This window comes from Ovis aries, chromosome 14, assembly GCF_016772045.2.
Source record: "Ovis aries strain OAR_USU_Benz2616 breed Rambouillet chromosome 14, ARS-UI_Ramb_v3.0, whole genome shotgun sequence".
Taxonomy (NCBI): domain Eukaryota; kingdom Metazoa; phylum Chordata; class Mammalia; order Artiodactyla; family Bovidae; genus Ovis; species Ovis aries.
In genome coordinates, this window is record NC_056067.1 from 62,659,325 (window position 1) to 62,681,240 (window position 21,916).

General features: G+C 64.1%; 3 protein-coding genes and 1 long non-coding RNA gene across 11 annotated transcripts; 1 reads left to right on the top strand and 3 right to left on the bottom strand.

Annotated features, from left to right (window-relative positions):
• Positions 1 to 385: 385 nt before the first annotated feature.
• On the bottom strand, positions 386 to 13,406 carry U2AF2 (U2 small nuclear RNA auxiliary factor 2). Of its 2 annotated transcripts, none has more exons than XM_027978761.2 (12): positions 13,249 to 13,406; positions 9,618 to 9,753; positions 9,086 to 9,130; positions 8,748 to 8,851; positions 8,499 to 8,650; positions 7,296 to 7,412; positions 7,023 to 7,161; positions 4,194 to 4,273; positions 3,969 to 4,091; positions 3,721 to 3,807; positions 3,346 to 3,594; positions 386 to 1,129 (listed from the first exon to the last, which is right to left on the bottom strand). In XM_027978761.2, the coding sequence occupies exons 1-12, from the start codon at positions 13,295 to 13,297 to the stop codon at positions 995 to 997; spliced, it is 1,416 nt and encodes a 471-aa protein (XP_027834562.1). In that variant the 5' UTR covers positions 13,298 to 13,406; the 3' UTR covers positions 386 to 994. The 2 variants fall into 2 exon arrangements, with proteins under 2 accessions (XP_027834562.1, XP_027834561.1); XM_027978760.2 differs by having other exon boundaries at positions 3,709 to 3,807.
• Positions 13,407 to 13,535: 129 nt separating this feature from the next.
• Positions 13,536 to 14,930, top strand: LOC132657705 (uncharacterized). Its single transcript, XR_009596232.1, has 2 exons — positions 13,536 to 14,082; positions 14,789 to 14,930. It is a non-coding gene; the product is annotated as an uncharacterized LOC132657705 (long non-coding RNA).
• On the bottom strand, positions 14,889 to 21,518 carry CCDC106 (coiled-coil domain containing 106). 5 transcript variants are annotated; one of them, XM_042232444.1, is made up of 7 exons: positions 21,421 to 21,518; positions 20,381 to 20,851; positions 17,753 to 17,819; positions 17,530 to 17,637; positions 17,265 to 17,441; positions 16,060 to 16,272; positions 14,889 to 15,703 (listed from the first exon to the last, which is right to left on the bottom strand). In XM_042232444.1, the coding sequence occupies exons 3-7, from the start codon at positions 17,772 to 17,774 to the stop codon at positions 15,387 to 15,389; spliced, it is 837 nt and encodes a 278-aa protein (XP_042088378.1). In that variant the 5' UTR covers positions 17,775 to 17,819; positions 20,381 to 20,851; positions 21,421 to 21,518; the 3' UTR covers positions 14,889 to 15,386. The 5 variants fall into 5 exon arrangements, with proteins under 5 accessions (XP_042088378.1, XP_042088376.1, XP_027834564.1 ...); XM_042232442.1 differs by lacking the exons at positions 20,381 to 20,851; positions 21,421 to 21,518 and adding exons at positions 18,381 to 18,444; positions 19,059 to 19,181; XM_027978763.2 differs by lacking the exons at positions 20,381 to 20,851; positions 21,421 to 21,518 and adding an exon at positions 19,059 to 19,181.
• Positions 19,652 to 21,801, bottom strand: ZNF581 (zinc finger protein 581). Of its 3 annotated transcripts, none has more exons than XM_042232447.2 (2): positions 21,617 to 21,801; positions 19,652 to 21,019 (listed from the first exon to the last, which is right to left on the bottom strand). In XM_042232447.2, the coding sequence occupies exon 2, from the start codon at positions 20,998 to 21,000 to the stop codon at positions 20,404 to 20,406; it is 597 nt and encodes a 198-aa protein (XP_042088381.1). In that variant the 5' UTR covers positions 21,001 to 21,019; positions 21,617 to 21,801; the 3' UTR covers positions 19,652 to 20,403. The 3 variants fall into 3 exon arrangements, with proteins under 3 accessions (XP_042088381.1, XP_042088382.1, XP_042088380.1); XM_042232448.1 differs by lacking the exon at positions 21,617 to 21,801 and adding an exon at positions 21,421 to 21,518; XM_042232446.1 differs by lacking the exon at positions 21,617 to 21,801 and having other exon boundaries at positions 19,652 to 20,276; positions 20,381 to 21,518.
• Positions 21,802 to 21,916: the final 115 nt, after the last annotated feature.

Below are 21,916 nucleotides of genomic sequence, written 5' to 3' on the forward strand. Positions count from 1 at the left end.
CAGCAAGAGTCTGGTCGGGAACGCATCGTTTCCAGACCACCTCCGCGCGCAAGCTCCGGACCCCCGGGCCACGCGCCACCGCCGGCGGTGCCTTGGGCGACCTGAGCTCTTGGGGCCACCAGGCCAGCCGGCTGCCCGACCACCGCCCTCCCCGCTGTCTGCTGGGCCAGTTCACTGCCCCCTGCTCCCCGGGGCCACGCCCCGGCCCGTCCCAGCGCGGCAGGCCACGCAGGCGAACGTCACCTCGGCTGCGCCAAGGGCAGGGGCACCCAAGCCGGGGTTGACAGCCTGTAGACCTCCCAGAGCCAGGCCTCAGCCTGGGGCCCAAAGAACCCGAGACCTGGAGAGCAAAGGGTTCACACACACGGGACACGTAACAGCTCCATAAAGTAAAATACAACAAAATGTTTAATGAGCAAATTCGTCTTAGCAAATATGAAACTGCCACAGAGAGGAGGAGAGGGACAGGGGCCACGGGGTGGGGGGCAAGTCTGGGAGACTAGAGAGAATCGACTACGTAAGAAACCAGGAGGACACAGGGGCGAGGACCAGAGGCCAGGAGGACGGGAGCTGTGGTCCTGAGAGGGAAGGGGCAGGGTACCGGGCCGGACAACAAAATTCAAAAGAGTTTGGCCATAAAATATAAACACACTGTTTCTACGGTGGGGAAGGGTAAGAGAAAGGGGGTATCCGGGAGAAGACTGCTTCAGGGAGGGGCTGTCGGGATCCAACCCCTCCCTGCGGTCACGCCCTCCCCGCCCTTCCCTCTGTGTCTGTGGGTGCGTGTGTCTGTGTGGGTCTGTGTGCGCACTTCCCCAGTCCCCGCCCCGCCCCAACCCCAGCCCACCCCCACCCTTAATTGCTGCCATTCCAGTTGCTGCCGGCTGTCATTCGGCTGTCACTCCTCTGCCCATCGTCTTCAGAGGGGGAAAACGGGGGAGCAGGAGGGGGAGAAGCCCCCAGCCAGCTCCACCCCTGCCCTCCCCCGCCGCCTCTACCAGAAGTCCCGGCGGTGGTAAGAGTCGGGGTCACAGTATTTTGTGACGACCACTCTGTTGGCGAACTTGCGACCCGTCAGGCCCTGCATGGCTTTCTGGCAGTCAAACACAGAGGTAAACTCCACGAAGATCTGTAGGAACAAGAGGCGGCTTGTGAAGAAAGACCCAGGCCTCTTAGCTTCCTCTCAGCAACCAGCAGCACCCACCCAAACCCAGAACTCCACGGGAGGAAGAGGGCTAGAGAGCGGCCTCACTGCAGGTGCAGGGATTCACCCAACACCCTCCAGCGCCCCAGGATCAAAGAAACACAAAACACAAGGGCATGGAGAGCAGAGGCAAGCTCGAGTCAAGAGCCCAAAGGGCAGGCCACGGGCAGACTCAAGGAGAGCAGTCTACCTGCACCAGGCTCCCCTGGGTGCTCCCCAGTCCCCCGCAGCCATGGGGTCTCCCCGAGACCAAGGATGAAATAAGGACGCCTCAGCAATTAGTATTCACAGCCAGGCTGATTCCAAAGAAAAAACTTGAACCTTGACCTACTCAAGATTATCATCTTGCTTGAACCAGCAGCTGACAGAAGTGGAGGGCGGGGTGGACATAACCAGCCTAATTCAGAACAAGGGGAAACAGAGAATTCTAGAAAATACACCCTAATGCTTCGACAAGCAAAAACGGCTTACTGAAAAAAGAGAAGTCTGAAAGCAACCTGCAGGATTCTTATTTTGATCAAACCAACTTAAAAAGACATCTTTGAGACAGTAAGGGAACTCAAGCATGCCTAGGTAGACAGACACGAAGGGTAGTTTTGCTAGTGTATGAATGGTATCATGTAGGTTTTTAAAAATGAAGATGTTTTAGTCCTCTGTTTATAGTAGTTCTCAGCCAAGGTGGATGTGTCCCCAGGGGGCACCGGGCAGCCCCGAGGTGCTCTTCACCGTCACGCCGGGTACGGGACACAACCAGCTCCTGGTTGTTGGAGGCAGGATGGGGCCCAGGTGGCAGCACAGACGCCAGACCCGAGACAGCAGTGGCTCAGACGGAGAGGAAGCGCTCCAGCGACACGAGACACACTTTGTTTCAGCAAAGAAACACAAAGGAGGAGATGGGAAGCCGAGGGCGGAAATTAAGACTGACAGTGCCCTGGCATCCTGACGCTGGCCAACGGGGCGCTCTGACCCAACGTAAGTGTTATTCCACACGGTCACTATCACCCTGACGGTTTCCCTACTCCTACATATGTTTGAAAAGAATGATAATACAGTCTGGACACAAATCTCACAGGCAGATCCCAGAGACCAGGCAAGGTCTTTGCATCCATTTCCCCACCATCACCTCATGGAGGCCCCTCCTGGGTGGGCCACCCCTCTGCCCTGGGGCCAGTACATCTAGCGACCCCAGACCCCACACTTGGAAAGCAAGTCCATCCAGCCCCCTGTGCCCACAGCACCTCGCTGGGACCCCAGCCCCCAGCATTGCCCCTTCCCCTCTGACCCGCTCATCCTCCCTGCTTCTCAGCTTCCATTCATTCTGCCCTGTCACCCCAAGTCTGACCACGTGACGACCCCCACCCCCAACACGCGCAGAGCAGACACAAGGTCCAGGTGCTGACACACCTTCTCCCCGTCCTCCGGCCAGACAGTGGTAGACGGTTCGTCTTCAGAGCCCCGAAGACCACCCTGCTGTCACCCTGACTGCGGAAACTCCCAGCTCCGCAGGGCTGCACGCCCACCCTCACCTCCACTCGAAGACCTCACCGAGGTCTCCCGTGCCCACTCCGGCTAACCCCACGCCCTCAGTGCCGCCCGCCCGGGACCCTCTGTGGGCCTCACGCCGTGCCAACCTTTCTGCTAAAACGGAGGGCCCTGCCCTACCCCCAGCCCACCTCAGGTCTAACGGTGTCCCGTGGACGCGCAAGTGAGTGGCTGGGGGGTCACGAGGCACACACGCTCCCCAGGGTGCGGCGAGGTGCAGACACCCGGAATGGGGGCAGGGCCAGCACACCTCAGCGGGCCAAAAATCAGCCTGGAAACCAGGGAGCGCGCCGGAAGAGCTGGGGGTGGCCAGGTGAGCGCAGCAGAGGAGCCGGCCTGGGGGCGGGGCTGCAGCGGGGGCGGCTTTCAGCACTGCTGCCCCCAGGAGAGCCGACCACGTGCACAGCGGCACACAGGAGCAGGCTTTGTGGCAAAGTTGCTTCACTGCAGAAACAAGTGCTCGGCCACAGCACTGCATCGCTGCCTCACACAATGCCAGGGTCAGAGCAGCACGTGTGGGGGAGGCGGCGGGCGGCGTGTGTGTATGTGTGTGTGTGCGGACGCGCGCACGCGTGTGGGGTATATGCGCAGGGACGCACCTTCCCGCAGCCGGGCACCTCCACGCCATCCACAGGCCGCGGGATCTCGATGGACTTGACGAGCCCATACTTGCCGCACTCATCTCGCACATCCTCCACGATCTCCTCATACTCCTCATCGTCCAGCAGCTCCTCAGGCAGCACCATGTTCATCAGGCACAGCACCTCTGTCGGGTGCCCGCCCATCTGCACCTGCGAGCTCATCAGGCCGGGCACTTGCAAGGTCACAGGGGTCTGGTTGATGGTGCTCTGTGGAGGGGTGGAGGCAGGGGTCACGGGGTGCCCAACCCCGGTGTGGGGGGACCCGCCAGCACCCAGCCCCTCCCCGCCCCCAGTGCCCCGAGCCAATGGAAGATGACGTGCCAGGGGGCTCACCAGCGTGGCATTCTTGGCGCCCACACTCGCCCTCTGGACCAGCAGCTTCTTATCTCCCAGCTGCATCCCATTCAGCCCCGCGATGGCCTGTGGTGGGGCGGGGGAGGGGCCGGGGCAGGGAGAGGTGGTCGGGGTCAGAGCAGGCTGCGTGGCAGACAGGGCACGGCAAAGGGGGAAGAGCTGCAAGCCCCGCGCCCCGCCCTGAGGGGAGACCCCAGCAGGGCCGGGCGCGCTGGGGCCGGGCTCACCTGATCCGTGACGTTGATGTCCACGTACTCACAGAAGGCGTAGCCCTTGGAGAGTCCGGTGGCGCTGTCCTTGACCAGGTTGAAGGCCTTGAGCGGCCCAAACGACGTCAGCAGCTCTTTCACCTGCGTGGGCCGGGGCACAGTCAGGTTGCAGGGCGGGGCAGGGGGTGGGGGCCGGGGGTCGGGCCACGGTGCCATCAGTTTTCGGGGCAGGCAGAGGCCTACCTGGTCGTCATTCAGGTAGTTGGGTAAGCCCCCGATGAACAGCTTGTGCGCAGAGTCCGGGACCACGGTGGACACGACTCCTGGGGGGAGGGGAGTAGAGCAGACAGGTTGCGATTCCTGGCACGGTCATGACGGGGACCTGGGGGCTGTCTCCAGGGGGGCCCGCCTGGCTGCCAGCCCCCTCCTCACGACACCCGACACCAGCGGGCACAGCCGCACGATGGGCCAGGTCAGCAACCACACTCGCCCCAAGCTGGGGGAGCTCTCAGCCCCCAGGGAGGGTCGCAAACCACGGCCTCCCCTCCCCCTCGGGCCCCAGCTCAGAGCTCCTGCCCCCCCACCCCCTAACCAGGGCTCCCCAGGGGCCTCAACTCCCCGGGCCTGCCCACCCCCATGCCTCTGGGCCAGGTCCCGTGGGACCTCGGGCCCAGTGTTCTATGTACGTGAGGCTGGGCTGTGCCCACCCCGAGCACTGAGCTACGTCCGGTGGGGGCCCCTCAACAGAGCAGGCCTCAGGACTACCAGGCACCCACTGGCCACACCCCCTGCTGAGCGCCCCCGCCCCCCAGCCCACCAGGCTCTGCAGCGCTGTCCTCCAGCCCCCGGGGCCCACACCGTGGCCTGCTCCTGACTGCTTTCAGGGCCCACTGCGGCCAGCCACCTGGCCTGGCCCACCTCTTCGACCCAGCGCCGGTAGCCCGGAGGACCAGAGGGGCAGCGTTCCGCCCGGAGCAAGGCTCTTGGTGGGGGAAGCGGGGGCGGATGAGAACAACAGGCCGCCGAACTCCAGGCGGCCCAGCACGGGGAAGGGCAGGCCGCGTCCCAGCCACCACCAGCCTGCCGTGCTGAGGCTGCCAGGAGGGCCCACGCCAGATCGAGCGATGCAGACAGAGGCTCTGGGCTGGCGTGGGTGCCCAGAGCCCCCATGGGCTCTGAAGCCTCCCTAGGCCCCGCAGCATCGCCACCGCCTCAGCAGGAGCCCTAGCTGCCCAGCTACTGGCCTGGCCTGCAGACACCACCGGGCCACACAGGTGCACGGCCACAGGCCGTGCCCCTTCCATCCAGGGTCCTGAACTGTTTCTTCTCCAACCAAAAGCATCTGTTGAATTTTACTAAGTGCGTCTCCCTGGGGCTTTCCAGGTGGCTCAGTGGTCAAAAATCTGCTTGCAATACAAGAGACCTGGGTTTGATCCCTGGCTCATGAATATCCTCTGCAGAAGCGAATGGCAACTCACACCAGTATTCTTGCCTGGAGAATCCCACAGACAAAGAAGCCTGGCGGGCTACAGTCCACAGGGTCGCAAAGAGTCAGACAGGACTAAGGGACTATCACTTTCACCCCTTCAATAATCTGTGAACTCGACTTCTTCGTTGGAGTAGAAAGGAAAATCAAAATATTGTGTTTAGGATTTGCCTGGTGGTCCAGTAGTTGGTCCAGTAGTTAAGAATCCACCCACCAACTCAGGAGACAAGGGTTCGATCCCTGGCCCGGGAAGATCCCACTTGCCTCGGGGCAACTAAGCCCACAGAACACAACTGAAGCCCAAGCGCCCTCAAGCCCCACACGAGAAGCCACTGCCACAAGAAGCATCGCAACTAAGGAGAGTCCTCAAGCAGCAACAAAGACTCGCACGGCGAAAATTAAATAAAAAAAAAAAACTCGTCATTACAGAGAAACTTCTCTGGTTTGAGAATGCTTCACCCACATGCAGCATCTGGCTTCCTACCCCCTCCACAGCCCAGGAAGCACACTCCCCAGTCACTGTGGCTGGAGCCCCAGCCCTCCATGGAGACTGGAGGCAAATACTAGGAGAGGAGACCCGCCACAGTGAGAGCCAGGCTCCCACAAGGGAAGGATGACAGGCAGGCCTGCGTACAGGGGTGAGGCACCAGCTCTAACCCTGTACTACAGGACAGTCACGACACCACCGCACCCACAGGGAACCCCCAGATGGTGCCTGGCATGGCAGGCTTGGGCCAGCCTGCATCAACAGGATGGTTAGGACGCATTTGGGTCACCAGGAGGCACCGAAGCACATCCTGTGGCCTGATCCCCCAGACACACGTGCACAGAAAACACGGCAAATCAGCAGGTCAGGGCCTCCCACAAGCTCCAGAGACTGCTGGCCTCCCCCACACGCTCAGCAGGGACCAGAGAGGAGCCAGGTGGTCCCCAAGGGCCGCCCTCGTTGGGCCCCGCACCCCTGGCTTCATAAGCACAAGGACTGCTTCCAAAGCGCGCCCTTCGGTGTGAACCTCAGCTAGGACAACCCGTGCTCTCAACCCCCGGGGGCGGGGATGCCCCCAACACAGGCCCACCCTCGGCATAGCCTGCAGGTCCGGTGCAGCCATGTGCTGCTCCTGCCCGGTCTGAGGACTTTCCAGAAGGGCCTTTTATACCATGAGTGTGACAGGGCCCCCGACGCCAGCATCTGTGAGCATTCGGGCCAGAGTGACCGAGGAGCTCCACCAGAGACAATGTGCTGCAAAGCACAGCAACTCTCTGGCCCATCAGAGAGCAGCCTCTGGCCACCCAGGTCTGCTTCGCTGTCCACCTACCCAGACGGCACTGACCACGGCAGGGAGACCTGCTTCAAGCCAGGGGTCAGCGGAAGCCCCGAGACAGGAGAGCAGGGACAGCCGCCCGTCAGGCCCGAGGAGGAGCTCCACGGGCACGTGGGCGTCCACATGGGCTCTGGCGCGTGCACTGACCTGGAGGCCCAGCGCACCCCACTTCTCCCAAGACCCTAGGGCTGCCCAGCCTCCGACAGGCTGAGAGACCCCGGGCTGGCCCTGTGCACCCCTCAGTGCCCCCCAGAGCCCACTCACCAGGCACGTAGACAGAGGGATTCTCCGACATGCCCGGCAGGGGCTGGTAGTCATGAGGCCTGCGGATCTTCAGCGACTGGCCCTGGAAGATGATGCCGTCGAAGGCCATGGCCTGGGTGGTCTCGTCCACTGAGCGGAACTAAAGAAAGGACAGGAATGAAGCTGGTAAGGGGCAAGGCGAGTGGCTGGTCAGAGCCCACCCAAGGGTGCCAAGACCGCAGCTGGGTGGCGAGCAGACTGCAGAAGGGCCTGGTGGGAACAAGGCCTGCTCACCTCTAAGAAGGCAAAGTTCTTGTCCTGGTTAATCTGCACGGCCAAGACAGGGTTGCCAGGGGCCTGCGTCAGCCCCCCCAGGCGCATCTGAGCGTTGAAGAAATCCATCATGGCCTCCTGCAGAGGAGAGAGGAGACAGGGGGGGGCGGGGAGGGGAGGTGGAGAGAGGAGGGGAAGGGTGAGAGAGGGAGACACAGAGGGGTGGGGGGAGGGGGGGGACAGTGGAGTCCGGGTGGGGCAGAGATCAGTAGTTGGGACAAACGCAGGAGAAAGATGAAAGAAACAAGGGCAGGGGGCAGCACAGGAGACAGCCAGGGGCCCCAACCGGGGAAGAAGGGAGGTCATCAGAAGAAGCGGGAAACGAGGGAGAGGCGAGAAAACAGACGGAAAGTGTAGAGGAAACATCCAGTGGCGACAGCAGGAGAGAGACGGCATGAAGTGGAGCATCAACAGGCGGAGCACACGGAGGGTGGAGGGGGGGCGGGGAGGGGGGGGGGGGGGGGGAGGGGGGAGAGAAGAGTGATGTGGAGGGATCTGGTCCTGGAGTCGGGGGCTGGTTTATCAAATGCAGCAAAGTGCAGGTTGAGAAAGTCAGAATGGACCTTACTTGCCTTCGCCGATGGTAGCAAACTTTTTGTTGCTACGAGGGATCTCAGCCCCACAATATTTCACTTTAAAGAGAAATGGAAACAACTCTTTGATCTCGGGATTCTCGGGGGCGCCACGGGAAGGGGTAGGGAGAGGGGAGGGGACAGGAGCGGTGGGGAAGGCGGGGAGGTCAGGGCGATCAAAATCAGAGCAGCAACCATGGAGGGGTGGGGGAGAGGACGGGGAGGCGGCAGAGAACAAGAGGCGTGTCAGAGAGGCTGGGGCGTGCGTCTGCGTGTGTGTGCGTGTGCGTGTCTCCCTCTCTGTCTCTCTCCACACGGACTCGGACCACAGACTCGTGGGTACGTTATGTGTGTGCTTGATCCCTGGGCAGCTGGAGGAGGCTGGGGAGGGGAGATGGGAGAGGGAAGAGGAGGGAGGAGAGGGCCACCCAGCCCGGCCCCTGGCTGGCTCAACTCCATCGTCCGTCGGGGAGGGGGCCGGGGGGCCTTGCAGGCGCAGAGTCTGACCCGTGCAGGCTGGGGGAGGGAACGGACGGAGGGAGGAACAGCGGGCACAGGAAGGGGGGGCAGCGGGGGCAGGGGAGGGCAGTACCTCAGTGATGCCAAAGGGGATGTTGCCCACGTAGAGGCGCCGGGCCTGTCTGGTCATCTGGCTCCCGACCACGGGCACCGGCGTTGGGGTCACAGCCAGACCGTCAGGGGTCATGGTGGGGAGGAGGGCAGTGGCTGGAATCTGACCCGCAGCTTCAAGAGGGACAGAAGGGGTCAGAGGACAAACTGTCGGAGCAGGGTCTGCTGAGGGCCTCGCCCACCCCGCCCCCAGCCCAGGCGTGGAGCCCACCTTGCATGGCCTTGTACTGCATGGGGGTGATGTGCTCAAAGCCCGGCGGCGGCACGTCCCAGTATTTGCGGACCTTCTTCTTCTTCTCGTGGCGGGGGGAGCGACTGGGGGAGGCGGGAGGGGAGAGTGGGGCAGGGCGACCTCAGTCTGACCAAAGGCGGGCCTGCAGCCCCCCCGGCTCCCCTCGGTCCCCGGCTCGGCTCTCAAGGAGAGAGAGGACGCAATCAGGGCCGACCCGTTCTGGGCAGGGGACTCTTCCCGGCGAGCGGATGAGGACAGGGCGGGGTGCGCGGGGAGGCGGGGGAGGGCGTGGGGGAAGGGGCAGAAGAGAAGCTCACATCAATCCACCGTGCTCCTCTTTAGCGCCTCTGGTCAAAGGTTTGCTGGGGGTGGGAGGGAAAGGTGTGGGGAGGGGTGACTGGGGACCCTCGTCTCCCCGCACACCGCACCCCCCCGAGGGCACTGAGCCCCAGGGCTGGGGCAGGGCATCGCCCCCAAGCCCCCCAGCCACGAGGAAGGGAAGAAGGGCCAGACAGACCAGCTTCCAGCTGGAGGCTGAGGTGGGAGGAGGCGGGGCGCCACCCACCCGCCCTTCCACTGGGGCTGAGAGAACAGGGGGCAGCCTGGGAAGGGAAGAGGCGTCCGAGCAGAGAGCTGTCCCGAGAGACGCCGTCCCGCCCCAGGGAGGCAGAGCGCAGCCCGGGAAGCCGACGGAGAACCCAGACCAGACGGGGGAAGCGGGGCCCTGACCCCAGAGTCGCCCCCGGAAGCCCCCGCAGAGAGACGACGGCGGCCAGACAGGACAGCAGAGCCCCCAGCCCCGCGTGGAGAGGGGCCGGCGGCCCAGACGCAGCCCCGCCGCCCTGGTACCTGCGGCGCCGCCTGTCCCGGGAGGCGCTGCGCTGGTCCCGGTTGCGGCGGTCGCGGCTCCGGCTGCGGCGCTTGCGGTCCCGGCTCCGGGAGCGGCTGTGGCTGCGCTTGCGGTGCCGATTCTCCTTGTCGCGCTCTGCGGGGACAGGGCCGTGAGCTGGGCGGGGGCAGCCCGGCCCGCCCGCCCCCGAGGCCGCGCCCCTGCCCGGGAGGCCACCCCCACGGGGAAGGGCTCGAGGAGGGCGGGGCGGCAGGCTTCCTGTCCACGCACGCGGAGCCCGAGGGCCCTGGGGGCCGGGCGGGAGCAGTTACCTGAGGGGACAGGGCCTGGCAGGGCCCCGGGGTGTAAGGTACCTGAGTCTGCTCAGGAGGAGCTGGGGGGCCAGAGAAGTCAGAGGAGGCTGGCTCCTGGTCCCCCTCCAGGGCTGAGGGGCCTGACCCAGGGTCGTCCCTGAGAGGGGCAGGGCTAGACGCTGGGGAATCAAGAGACCCAGTGATGTTTTCCTGAAGGGACCCGGCGACCCCTCAGGAGACTCCTCCTCAACCAGCCGGCCCCGCGCCCCACCTCGGGCCCGCGTCAGGCCGGGCGGGGCCGGGCAGCCCCGGGGGGGGGGGGGCACCCACCCGTCCAGCCCCGCCCCCAAGCGGACCGCCCTCCTGGGAGGCCCCGCCCACCACCCCCGCGTCAAGGACGCAGGAGCTGGGTGGGCCCTTCGTCCAGACCGCCCCACGGCCGCTACAGCCGGGGCCTTCGACCTCCCCTCCTTTGCCCAGCAGCCCGCCACCCTCCGAGGCGCGCGGCTTCTGCCCCACGCGGTCTGTAGTCCAGTCCCTCGGTTCAAAGAGGCCACTGGTTCCTCCACTATGCTCAACCAGCCCTCAGACTCCAGTTCATTTTACAAGGAGGCGGGGGCAGTAAGGACAGGCTGTCAAAGCCTCGGGCGTACTGCTTCAACTCTCAAGCTCTTCCGAAGCAACTACCCGCGAACTTTTATAAATGAGTTTTAACACTAAAGCTACATACGCACCCAGAAAAGAAAAAAACCTCGTTGCAAACACTCAGATCCTGTCTAAAACCAGACTCTGCTGCTTTTACTCCCCGGGTTACTGTGGGGAAACACTTGCTGGGAGCGGGAATCTCGCTCACAACAGACGAGAAAATTGAGGCTTAGGGAGGTCATGTGACTTGCCCTGGCCAAAAAGCCTGGATACAGGTGAAGCCTGAATATGAACCCTGAAAGGTCAAGGGCAGCTAGGCAGGGGCAATACCTCTAAACACGAAACAGGCAGACCCATTAGGACCTGGCTGGAACCACTGGTGATGGTGAAATTGCCTCCTCAAAGATGAAAAGACTAAACGTGAAAAATATATCCAAGACTGGCACCAGGAGGAACGGGCAAGCAGTGTGAGGAGCATCCTGGTCCTGGGAAGGGGATGGACAACGGTTCTGGGCCTCTGGCTCCCCACTGCTAAGACGGGGAGACACCCTTCCCTGCAGCTGAGGCTCAGAAACAGACAACCAGAGAGAGGTGGTCACACAGTAAGCACTGGTGCCCGCCGGGTGTCATGGACACAAACACGGAACCCAGGTCGCAGGGGCTGAGGCCTGGGGGAGGCAGGACCGCCAAGACAGACTCAGGGGCAGAGCAGCACGTGGGCAAAGCTGCCCCATAAAGCAAGGGAAACCCCTGCCCCACCCCAGAAAAAAAAAAAACAAAAACAAAAACAGAATGATCCAGCACACATCAGAACAGAAGGGGAGCTCTGGCTGCTCTAAATGCCACGGCCACGTCGTTATGGAACAACTCACCAACCCCAGGGACATGCCCAGGCTGAGGGCCTGGCCTCCCAGGGCAGAGGGGACACCCAGGCAGAGACCAGAGCGCGGGTGTCAGGGCCCCAGGGCAGCTCCATCAGCTCTGGCTGTCCAGCCTGGAAGGACGCGACTCCGCAGCCCCGCAGACTCAGGGGCCGTTTCAGCTTCCTGCACAAAACCGTGCAACAGCAACCAAACCTCTAAACCTGTTTTCTCCTGTTATTTAAATGAGGCTCTTGGGCACCCCCAGGTGTACGGCTTGGGTACATCTGCTGGAAACGCGCGTCCACATTTCCGTGTGAGCCCGCACATTATGAACGATTTCACCGTTGAAAAGGTTCACTTATTGGGTACTTTAAAGAGGCCAAGCCACATGCCACACACTGTCGGCATGTTGCCCGCTGAATCTCAGCTCTGCCTCTCATCAGCTGAAATCTGGAAAGCTTTTATTCTTGAGTCTGTTTCCACCTCTGCGAAGGGTACGAAATCACTTCAGCCTCGCGGAGCTGTTACAAGAACCCTCTTAGGAAAACTGCAGAAGAGCTTAGCAACGTGCGTGACACACTGTGGTGGGTGCTGTAAACTTAACTATTATCACTATCATCTGTTAGCGACCAAAAAAAACACCAGCGACCTACGTGAGAAAAAAATAGGCCCACAAATACTCAGGCACTCATCAGGTGCTACTCATCGTCTGCTCCCCTCCAAAGCCCGTGCTGTTAAGCAGTGCATCACGTATGGGACAGACAACCTGTGGGTAGGTACGCTTCCCCAGGCACAGTCTACTGATCCAGCCACCCCCTCCCCAACTTCAGGCTGGGCCGAAAGGTGAATCCCAGCGCCCCTCACTCAGCGTTCCAGACACAAGCAGAGTAAGCCTCAAGCCCGCCACCTTCCCTCGACCCAAATTTGTTCACTCTCAAACCGGATTAAGGCGGCAAGGAAATCTGCTAACTGTCCTACAACTCTCCCAGCGCTAACGTTCTTGGAGTCCCCAAACTAATCACAGCCCCGTGCTTGGACTCGCCGTCTCCCGAGGGGGACGAGCTTCCCACCCTCTGAAGTGAAACGAGCCCTCTCCTCGCTCAGTGCCCAAGAATCCGCTCCACGCTGAGATTTAGGAGGCTGGCGCGATCATGCAGGCCGTGGGGAGCGATGACAGACAAACACTCCGCACTGCGACCGCCGGGGGAGCCAGGGCCCCAAGAAGGGGTGCAGGGGTGCGGGAGGGGCACAGAGCACGGACAATGCGGCCTCTTCCACCGCCGCCAACCCTAGCAGCCCGCGGGGTCCCGGCGGCCGGTGAGCAGGAAGAAGGGCAAAGGCGCCGGGGTGAGAGGTGCTCCCCACGCGGCACTGCCAGCGCCCACGTGAAGGGGGACCCACAACCGCCATTTTGGAACAAAGGGGGCGTGGAGAACCAGGCCTAACCAGCCGGAAGCGGAAGTGCCAGGGCGTCGGGCGAAAAGGAGTTGCTGGACTCATCTATACAATCCCCTTTCCAGATTAAAAAACGCATAAATCCGTGAGGTGACACCAGGCGAGCCCGCTGCGCCAGCGCCGCCTCCAACGCGACCACTCTAGGCGCGGAGCGGAGCGCGGTGCGCATGCGTCCGGGTCGGCGCCCGCCGCCCCCTCCCCGCCGCGCGTGGCACGCCGGGCGGTCACGTGAGCGAGGCGCGCGCCGCGGGACGGGAGGGGGGGTGCGCCGCGCGGCCCTAAGAAGAGGGGGAAGCGACGGGAAAAATGGCGGGGGACACGGAGGGAAGCCAAGAACCGCCCCGCCCGCTGCCCCTCTCCCCCGGCACTCTCACCTTGCTTATTCTCGTTGAGCTGCCGCTCGAACTCGTCGAAGTCCGACATGCTGAGGCGGCCGCGTAGGGCGCTGTGCAGCTTTCGCTTCGCCTTGCCGCGCGCCCGCTCCGGCCGCTTCGGCTACTTCCGCCGCTAGCTTCGGCTACTTCCGGCCGCCGCCGGCGCTCCGCCGCCTCCTACCTAATCAAGGCCTGGCTGCCCGCCCCGCCCCGCCCCGGCTCCGCCCCTCACCGCCTGCGCGCCCGCGAGGTGCCCCTCCCCCCAGGGTCTGGCGCCGAAACGCGTCGGCTATTTCCGGACCGTAGAGGAAAGCGTCCGGAGCGGTGACTACGGCTGCTTCCGAAAACACCCGAAGTGAGGGTTTCGCGGACTCTCCCAAGTTTTCGTAACTTTTCGGATATTAGCTCTTCCACGTTCGGATGTTTTCGGAGTTCCTTGCGTTCCTCTGTACCCAGCCCCCTCTAAGAATCCGGCTTCTTCTGAAAATTCAAACCGTCCCTTTGACTGCTTGCGCTGATTCTCCCCGCTCTTCTCCGCCGGCCCAGTCCAAGCGAATCGGCTACTTCCGACAGTCCTAACCGTCCCGGAGTCGGCACTTTCCGAAGGTTTCCGGCGCTCGCCTTCGGACCCAGTCAGAGATCTAGCTGTTTCCAAACTTCGGTTCCTTCCGGAGATTCCAGTGGCACCCTCCTCCCCTCCCGGAGAACTTCGGCTCCTTCCGCCACCACTTCGGGAAGACCCCCCACTCACGGGTGACAGCTTCGGCTTTTTCCGTCAGTGCTTCGGCTCCTTCCGGCTCCGGGAACCGAAAAGGGAGGGAGGACAGAGGCGAGGTGGGTCAGGGGAGAGGAAACGGAGAAGGGCAGCGTCCCAGCTCTCGGCACCTGACTCTCCGGGTGGGGAAAGGGGAGGAAAAGAAGGGCCGCTCCTGTGGAGAGCCTAAGAAGGCTGCGCGAGACAAAAGCAGCCAGCGGGGTAAAGGGTGCGCGCGGCCGCTGCGGAGGTTGCCAGCGCGGCTTTGTGCGCCTGCGCAGGGTGAAAGAGGCGGGGGGGGCGAGATGGGCTTCTGCGCCTGCGTTAGACGTCGGTCTGAGGCGAGGTTTCTCAGCCGCTCCAGAAAGGCCCCCCCACCCCTGCTTCCAGAGCCCTCAGCGCGCGTGCGCGAGTCTTCCCCTTACCCCGGGGAGGGCACTGCATTCCCAACCGTTAAGCTACGCCGCCTCTTTACTAGTTGCCGTGGCGACCGCACAAGCGCGCTCGCCCCGCCGCGCAGGCGCCGCGGAGGACACTTCCGGGAGACGGATAATCTCGCGATACCGCCTCCTGGCGGACTCCTCAGCTCGGAGGTTCCCGGCTGCCCCGGCAGGCCACCTCCGTCGGAGGTCATGGAGTCCCTCCTGCCGCCGCGCCTCTGGTCCCAGTAGCCCAGCGGGTGGTGCTCACGCACTTTCCCCGAAGTGCTGCCCCGCCCCCAGGGCACAACTGCCTCCCCTCCCACCCCTGCCTTTGCGGGAGCTAATTACACCCTTTCTCGCCCAGTTCCCCGGCTCCCGCCTGACGGTCCACGCTCCGGAATCCTCCAGAGCCCCCGTCCCCGCGGCAACGGCCACCCCCTGCCCAGGAAAAGGCCGGGGCCTAGTTTATTCCAAATTTTATCATTTTAATTTAAATTATCTTAATAGCTCTGTCTCGTGTGGACTCGGGCGGTCTCGGAAGGCGGGTGGGAAGCTCGCTGCGGGGCTGGGGTGCGGACGGGATATGTACAGTGGCCTCGCCCCGCAGGGTCCCGCAGTCTTCCCCAGGAGGGAGGGCCCAGCGAGGGCAGGACGGTGCCGCTCAGATGCGGGGGTGCCAGTGGTCAGGGAAGACAGAACCGGGCCCTGGATGGTGGTCCTCTTGGAAGCAGGACTAAGGGAGGACAGCCCCCAACCCAGGGAAGGCGGAGGGCAGGGTGGACGCTAGGGCTGTGAGAGGCCCAGGGGACAGACCTATATACAGGGGGCCTGGGGAGGGGGTGGCGGTCCGAGTGGAAATGAGCCGCCCTCGTGGGGGCCCACCGCCCGTGCACACGCCGGCCCCGCGCGCCGGGCGAGGAAGCAGGGGCCGGAGGGCGGGCGCCGGGCCGGGTGGGGTGGGATCACCGCTTGAAGCGGTACGTGATGGGAAGCAGCAGCTTGCTCTTCTTGAGGGCCTGCACCTTCTTGAGGGTCTCCTCGTCCAGGGCCAGGAAGCAGCGGCGCGAGTACTCGAGCAGGCGCTCCTTGGAGGGGTCGAACTCGCCCACCTCGGCCAGCTTCTCCGGGGCTACGATGAGCAGCTCCGCGATGGGCGTGGTCAGCGCCACCGTGTTGCGGTCCACTCGGTGGTGCTCGAAGGCCCGAGACATGCTCTTCAGCTTCTGGAAGGTGCCCAGGATCTTCTTGTAGCGGCAGAGCACCCCGTCCGCGTCCTTCACTGCAAGCCGAGGGCAGGGGAGAGAGTTGGGGGTACAGAGACGGGGGGGGGGGGCGGCGGGGGGGCGGGAGGAGGCAGAAAGTGGAACCAGAAAGACCAGGAGGCTAGCTGTGAGTTACACACGGTGGGAGAAGGGGAGACAGGCAGGCCCGGGGAGGGCCGGAGTGCGGGGAAGGGCTGCGTTCCTCCCAGTCCTCCTGGGCCATTGCTGCCTCCCCCGGGGCCTGAGGCCCTAACTCCAGGACCACCCACGGAGGCCCAGACAGTCAACCAGGTCTGATCTGGTCTGTTTGCCGATGCAGGGGCGGGGAGAAGGGAGCTCATACAGACCCCCAGCCCCCGCGTCCCCCACTCACCCCGCTGCCTCTCCCGGGCCTTGGGCTTCCCGAAGCGCCGCCGGCCTGGGCCTCCTTTCTGCTTCTGCCTCTTCCTCTCCATGGTGCTGCCTTCTTCAGATGCTCCGCTGACCGAGGAGGCGGCTGACTCGGGGTCTGAGGCCTCACCCCCTGTCCCCCCTCGGCCGTCCCCCTCGGCCCGCCGAGGCCCGGGCTTCCCCCGGCAGTGGTCGTCTGGAGAGGGGCAGGAAGACACGCACACACGTGAACTGCGGGAACAGGACATCGAGGTGGCGGGCGGCAGGTCACAGAGTCCCCGGGAAAGGGGGTCTCCCAGGAGGAAGTGCAGCACAGACGCCCAGCTGAACACAGTACACTAGGCCGGGATTTGGGGGTCCTGGGTGGAGCGTGGCCTGAGGATGCTCAGACTTGGTGCAAGAGGTCTGGGGGAGAGGCCCAGAGGACCAGGCCAGTACCACGGGGACCTCAGGAAAGAGTGATTTTGTGGGGTTCTCACAGTGGAGTTTTCTGGGGACCCAGTAAGGCCTCCAGAAGAGTAGGGGCAGGCAAGGGCTCGCTGGGGGCGTGGGGTTCAGACCCCAAGAGAAATAGTCTTTAGGTCTAGTCCCCCCGGGAAGGGCATGCCCCCGCCCTCACCCAGACCGGGAAGCTGCCCAGGTTCTGATGCAGGCCCTCCCTCTAACAGCGGGTTCGGAGCCCGGTGCTGGTCTTACCACAAAGAAAGTCCAGGGGCCCCTGCCCCTGACCATCCTGCGTGGGTTTCCCCAGCATGGGGGGGGCGGATGGTGGTAGACCCCAGCAACCCAGGCCAGAGGTGGCGCCAGAGCACAGGGATCCCCAATGAGGTAGGTGTTGAGAAAAGCTGCAGGGCCCTCGCCCTAACTCTCAGATGACTTTCCAGAGAGGAAGTGGAAGCTTTCGAGGCAGCCAGCCAGGGGTTGACCACCACCGAGGTCGAGGAGAGGCTAGATCCTCCAGGCCACTGTTAAAGATTCGGGACAGGAAAGCCCCTGTGGGGAGGGGTCGGGGCAGTGCTCAGGACCCAGACAATCAGGCCACAGTCCCGCCCATCAGCAGGACTCAAGCGGGAAGGAGGCTGGGCTTGGAGCCCACAGAGAGCCACCAAAGGAGGAGTGTGAATGCAAGGGCACCATGTCCCTGAGGAAGGTGGAGCCCGGTGCCCTGGGGAGGGGGGACGCCCTCACCTGCGTCCAGGCGGGCAGAGGAAATGAACTTGTCGAGCTGGCACCGCAGGAAGTCCCGCTCCTCCTCCAGGTCCTCAATGCGCTTCTGCAGCCAGGAGTTCCTCTCCAGGGCCAGGTGCAGCTGGGCCCGGATGCCGTTCATCAGGGCCGCTGTCGGGGAAGCAGCCTCCGCCGGCTCTAGGGGCGGTCGGCCCTGGTCACACCCCAGGTCTCAAGGACCCTGGCTGCACCCCCACGGGACTCAGTCCCCCTCCAGTCCACTCACCCTCGAAGTTCCCCCGAGAGGGGCTCAGGCTGTAAAAGATTTGCGGGTCCAGGTGGGGCGTCTCATCGAAGGGGATGGAAATCTCCAAGGCCTCGCTGTCCTTCTTCACTGGAGGAGAGAGGCTAGGCTCACCCAAGGGAGGTCCCGGGGCCTCGGACCAGACCCCAGCCTGGGAGGAAAGGGCAGGGACCTGGGTGGGTGGAGCAGGGCCCCGGTTCCTCACCTGGCCTCCTTCGGCTGTTCATGGCGCGGCCTTCTGCAGACCCCGGCAGCTGAGCGCCTCAGGGCCACTGGACAAAAAGGGCAGCCACAGATGGAGGAACACAGACGGGCTTCTGGGGGGCATTCCGGGGGACCTGGGGCTCTCGACGTGGGGAAAGCTGTTTGAAGGCCGGGACTCGTGGGTCTGACGGAGGCGGGGCAGACTGAGGACACCTGGGGTTACAAACTCCTAGGCTCTAGGGAGTGGGGAGCTGGAGGAAGGAGGACCCGTGGGGTCGACGGAGCAGGGTTCTGGTCGAAGTAGGCCGACAGGGTCTCGACACAGGTTACCGGCCTGGGAGAGTGCCCCAACTTCCAGGTGCAGGGTGGGGACCCCAGCCACGGGCGGGCCTCCCCACCCACGGGTAACGTCCGGGCGAGCACCGGACGGTGCTGGGGGGCTGGGCGTGCGCGGCGCGGGAGAAGGTCACGCGTGGGGATGCGCCGCCCCCGCCCTTTGTCCCGCGGGCGGGAGGGCGGGCCGCGGCGAGTGGTCCCCGCGGAGGATGCGCCTGGCCGCAGGTGCGGACGCGGCCACCACCCCCTCCAGTGCCCGGGGCCGAGCTGGCCGGGGATCCCCGCTCACCCACCCGCGCGCGGAATCCGGCCCGGGGACCGGTGGCGGCGGCGCCCATGCCCGGCGCTGGGGAGCGTCTGCAAAGAGTGAGGGGGAGCGAAAGGAAGCGACCACCCACCCGCGGGCGGGGCGGAGGCGGCGGTGAGTCTCGGAGACGGGCGACGAGGAGGGCCAGCAGCCGGGGCCACCCGGTGCGAAGGTGGCGTGCCTCCTCCAGGAGTCCCGGGTCCCTGGTGAGCCGGCCGTTTGCGGCGGAGACCCGGCCCGCACTTGCGCGATGGCCCCTTGCAGCACTCCCCCCGCCCTCGGCGAAGCCTGGTCAGGGAACGTCACGAAATTCCCAATTCCTGGAGAGCTGGCGGCGCCCGGGGTCACCCGGGTGGGTGAGGAGGCGCCGGGTCGGGTTTGGGAGAGGCAGGGAGACGTAGGGAACAGCCAGGAAAGCTGAGGATCCCCTTAAGAGAGATGCTGAGAACTGGCCGGAGTGGACCCCCGCGACCCGCTCCTGCATCTCCCCTGGGCTGAGCACGCAGGACCCCAGGCTTCCCGGGGCCCTCGGACTAGTGAGTTACCCCTCCCCGAAAACAAAGGCCTAAAAACCAGTCCCTGCCCCCGTGTTAAGAGCTGGCTTTGCAACTTTCGGACCTAGATCCCAATCCTGGCCGCTCCTTCGCAGCCTTGGTTTTCTCACCTGTAAAGTGGGACGATCATAATCCCTTTTAGGTCTGTTGTGGGGATGCGACGCACGCAGAACGCTCAGCCCAGCGCCTAGCCAGGGCCAGAACTGAAGCTCGGGACGCTATGAGTGTTATCTGGAGTCAGATTATGGGACGCTCCCTCTCTAGGGAGTAGAGACAGCTGGTTTTCTCCACCCAACAAGAGGTCGGAAGAGATGAGGCCCGGCACAGTGCCTGACACAACTCCGACACTCAAAGAAAACTCGGTGAGGGCAGGTGTTTATTCGGCTTCTGCCCCAGTGCCACCTGCCTCTCCTCCCTCTCTCCGGTAGCTTCCGTGCTCCAGAATTCCTACCAGCTCTTAAAGAGAGCAGTGCTTTCTACCCCTACAGCTGGAGAGTGGAACCATCCTGGCCACACGCCCCTCCTACTCACTTCACTACCGGTGTCAAAACGTGCAGGGGGAGGCACCTGCCCTAGTTCGGTGTCTTTCAAACTACATATTCATGCGCAGAAAATTTTATAGGGTAGAATGAAATCTGTAATCAGCAGTCTAAAAAATTAAATAGATGGAAAAAAACATGAGAGGCCTGCACGCAGAAGTAGCTATTGTTAAACCTTTGTTTTCCATGTATTTTGTGTATCTGTATACCGGGTTGCCGTATAAAATGTGTTTCTTACAATGGATCGTGGTTTTTAGAAAGTTAAGATTAAAAACATTCTGCCTCAGTGACACAGGTGGTCAGGAGCCAAGCTCGGATGAACCCCAGAACAGGCCAACCTGCCCATTCCCCAGCCAGGTGGGCCAGGCACTTTCGAAGTCTCCCTGCGAGGCAGTGGGCAAAGACAATCTCCCAGACCGACCTCGGGTGCTCAAAGCGGAACACGTATTTACTGAGTGAGTGTCCAGTCTCCACCTCTGGCTGAGGAGTGGGAGGCAAGTCTGGGGCCCTTTCCCGCAGCATCGCACGTTGGGGGGGAGGGGGCGGGTCTCAGGAAGATAGTGCAGATTCCTGATGGCCCCCAGGCACAGTTTTCAGGCCAAAGATCGGTAACACATGGCACTCTTGCCCCCACCTGGCCCAACCCCGGCAGTCAGGGCTCAGTCGTGGAATCGCTGGTGTCTCTGAGGTTAGAGGGTTCCATTCAGGAAACGTGGGGTCTTGTTCCCATCTTATCTCCCAAACACCAGGAGATGACTGCAGGACTTCTTAAGGCCGCGGTCGGCCTCCCTGCGGCGATAGGTCTGTTTGTGTCCAGGGCCCCCTGGTGCTCGCCAGCTGTCTGAGGACGAGAGGTGTCCCTGTGTACCCCCGCCCCCAAAATCCCGCGGTACCTGGGGGGGCCCCGCAGCCTGGCTCAGGGGTGCTTCCACCGCGTATGCTTCTGCAGCGTGTTCTGCTCCATGAACCGGCGCGGGCAGTGCGGGCACTGGTAGGGGCGCTCCCCGGAGTGGACCCGGCTGTGCTGGGCCAACTCGCCCGCCTCTCGGAATCGGCGAGGGCAGAGCGGGCAGCCGTGGGGCCGCCCGCCGCCTGCCCGGTGAATGGAGTGGTGGCGCGCCAGATGGCTGGCTCGCTTGAATGCCTTCCCGCAAGTGTCGCACTCGAAGGGCTTCACCTCCGAGTGGGTGATGCTGTGTCGCTGCAGGTAGGACATGTACTCGAAGACCCGGGAGCACACGGGGCAGCTGTAGCATTTTTTCTGGGCCGACGCCCCATCGGGCCCGGACTCCCTCTGCGACTCCTCGTCCACCAGCACGGTGTACGGGACGCCCTGGGTGTCTATGAGCAGGTAGTGGTTGGGCCTGGAAGAAGAGGGCGAGGTCTGGGGACATCCTGTGGAGCAGGAAGGTCCGGGCTCTGGGGACCCGCCTGTCCGAGGGGGAGGGGCCTGCATGGCCTCAGCGGAGGGAAACGCCGGGGGCCGGGGGCCGGGGGCCGGCAGCACCAGCATCCGGAGTGGTGGCTGAGGCCTGAGGGGTGGGAGACAGGACGAGGAGGTCACGCGGAGGCGGGACGCTCGGCCCCACGAGCTCCGTCCTTCCCGCTCTGCGTGCCCTACTCTGGCCCGCTGCATATTCTGCAGCGCCACCCTGACTCTGTGACCCTCTGAGGCTCCCAGGCGCCCCCTCCTCGAGACACCTCTCCCTTCCTTCCCACCGCCGACCGCAGGCGCGGGATCTCTTTGTGGCTGTCTGCCCCCTGTGTGCCCTCCTCAGCTCACAAGTCGCCAGCAGGCCCCACCCATCAGGCCTCCAGGCCGCTGACCCTGCCCTGGGGGTCAGTGCCAGCTCGAGGCGCCCCCTAGGCCTGTGCCCAGGCCCTCAGGTGGGAGACCGTGCCGGGAGCCCAGTGTCCTCCCCCGCCCCCGTACCCCTGTGCGTTCCGTCCAGGGCACGCCCACCCGCCCCCACTCCCGGCGGTCTGCCCGCGCTCCGCAGGCCTCCGCCCCAGCCCCGGCCCGGCCTCTCCGCGCGCCCCGCCCCGCCCTGCGCTCGGGGCCCCGCGCGCCCGGCCCCGCCCCGCCCCGCGGCCCGCTCCAGCTCCCGCCCGCCTCCCGGCCCCCGTACCCGGTGCAGCAGCTTCTCGGGTCCGGGTGGCTGCTGATCGGCCCAGGGCTCCCTGCGTGGGTGCAGACGGAGGCGGGCCGGGGCGCTCGGGACGTCCCCCGGGAGCTGGCGGCGCCGGGGAGGGGCGGAGAGGACCGGGGGACGGAGGAAAGGGTCCAGGGCAGAGCGGTGGGGGCGGGGCGCCCGGGCCGCCGGGAAACGGCTCCGGCCGGAAACGCGTGCCGGGACGGTGGTTCCCAAGTGCTCACGGTCTGGCTTCACCACCCGCGCCCGCCCCAGCCCCGCGCCCCGCAAATAAGA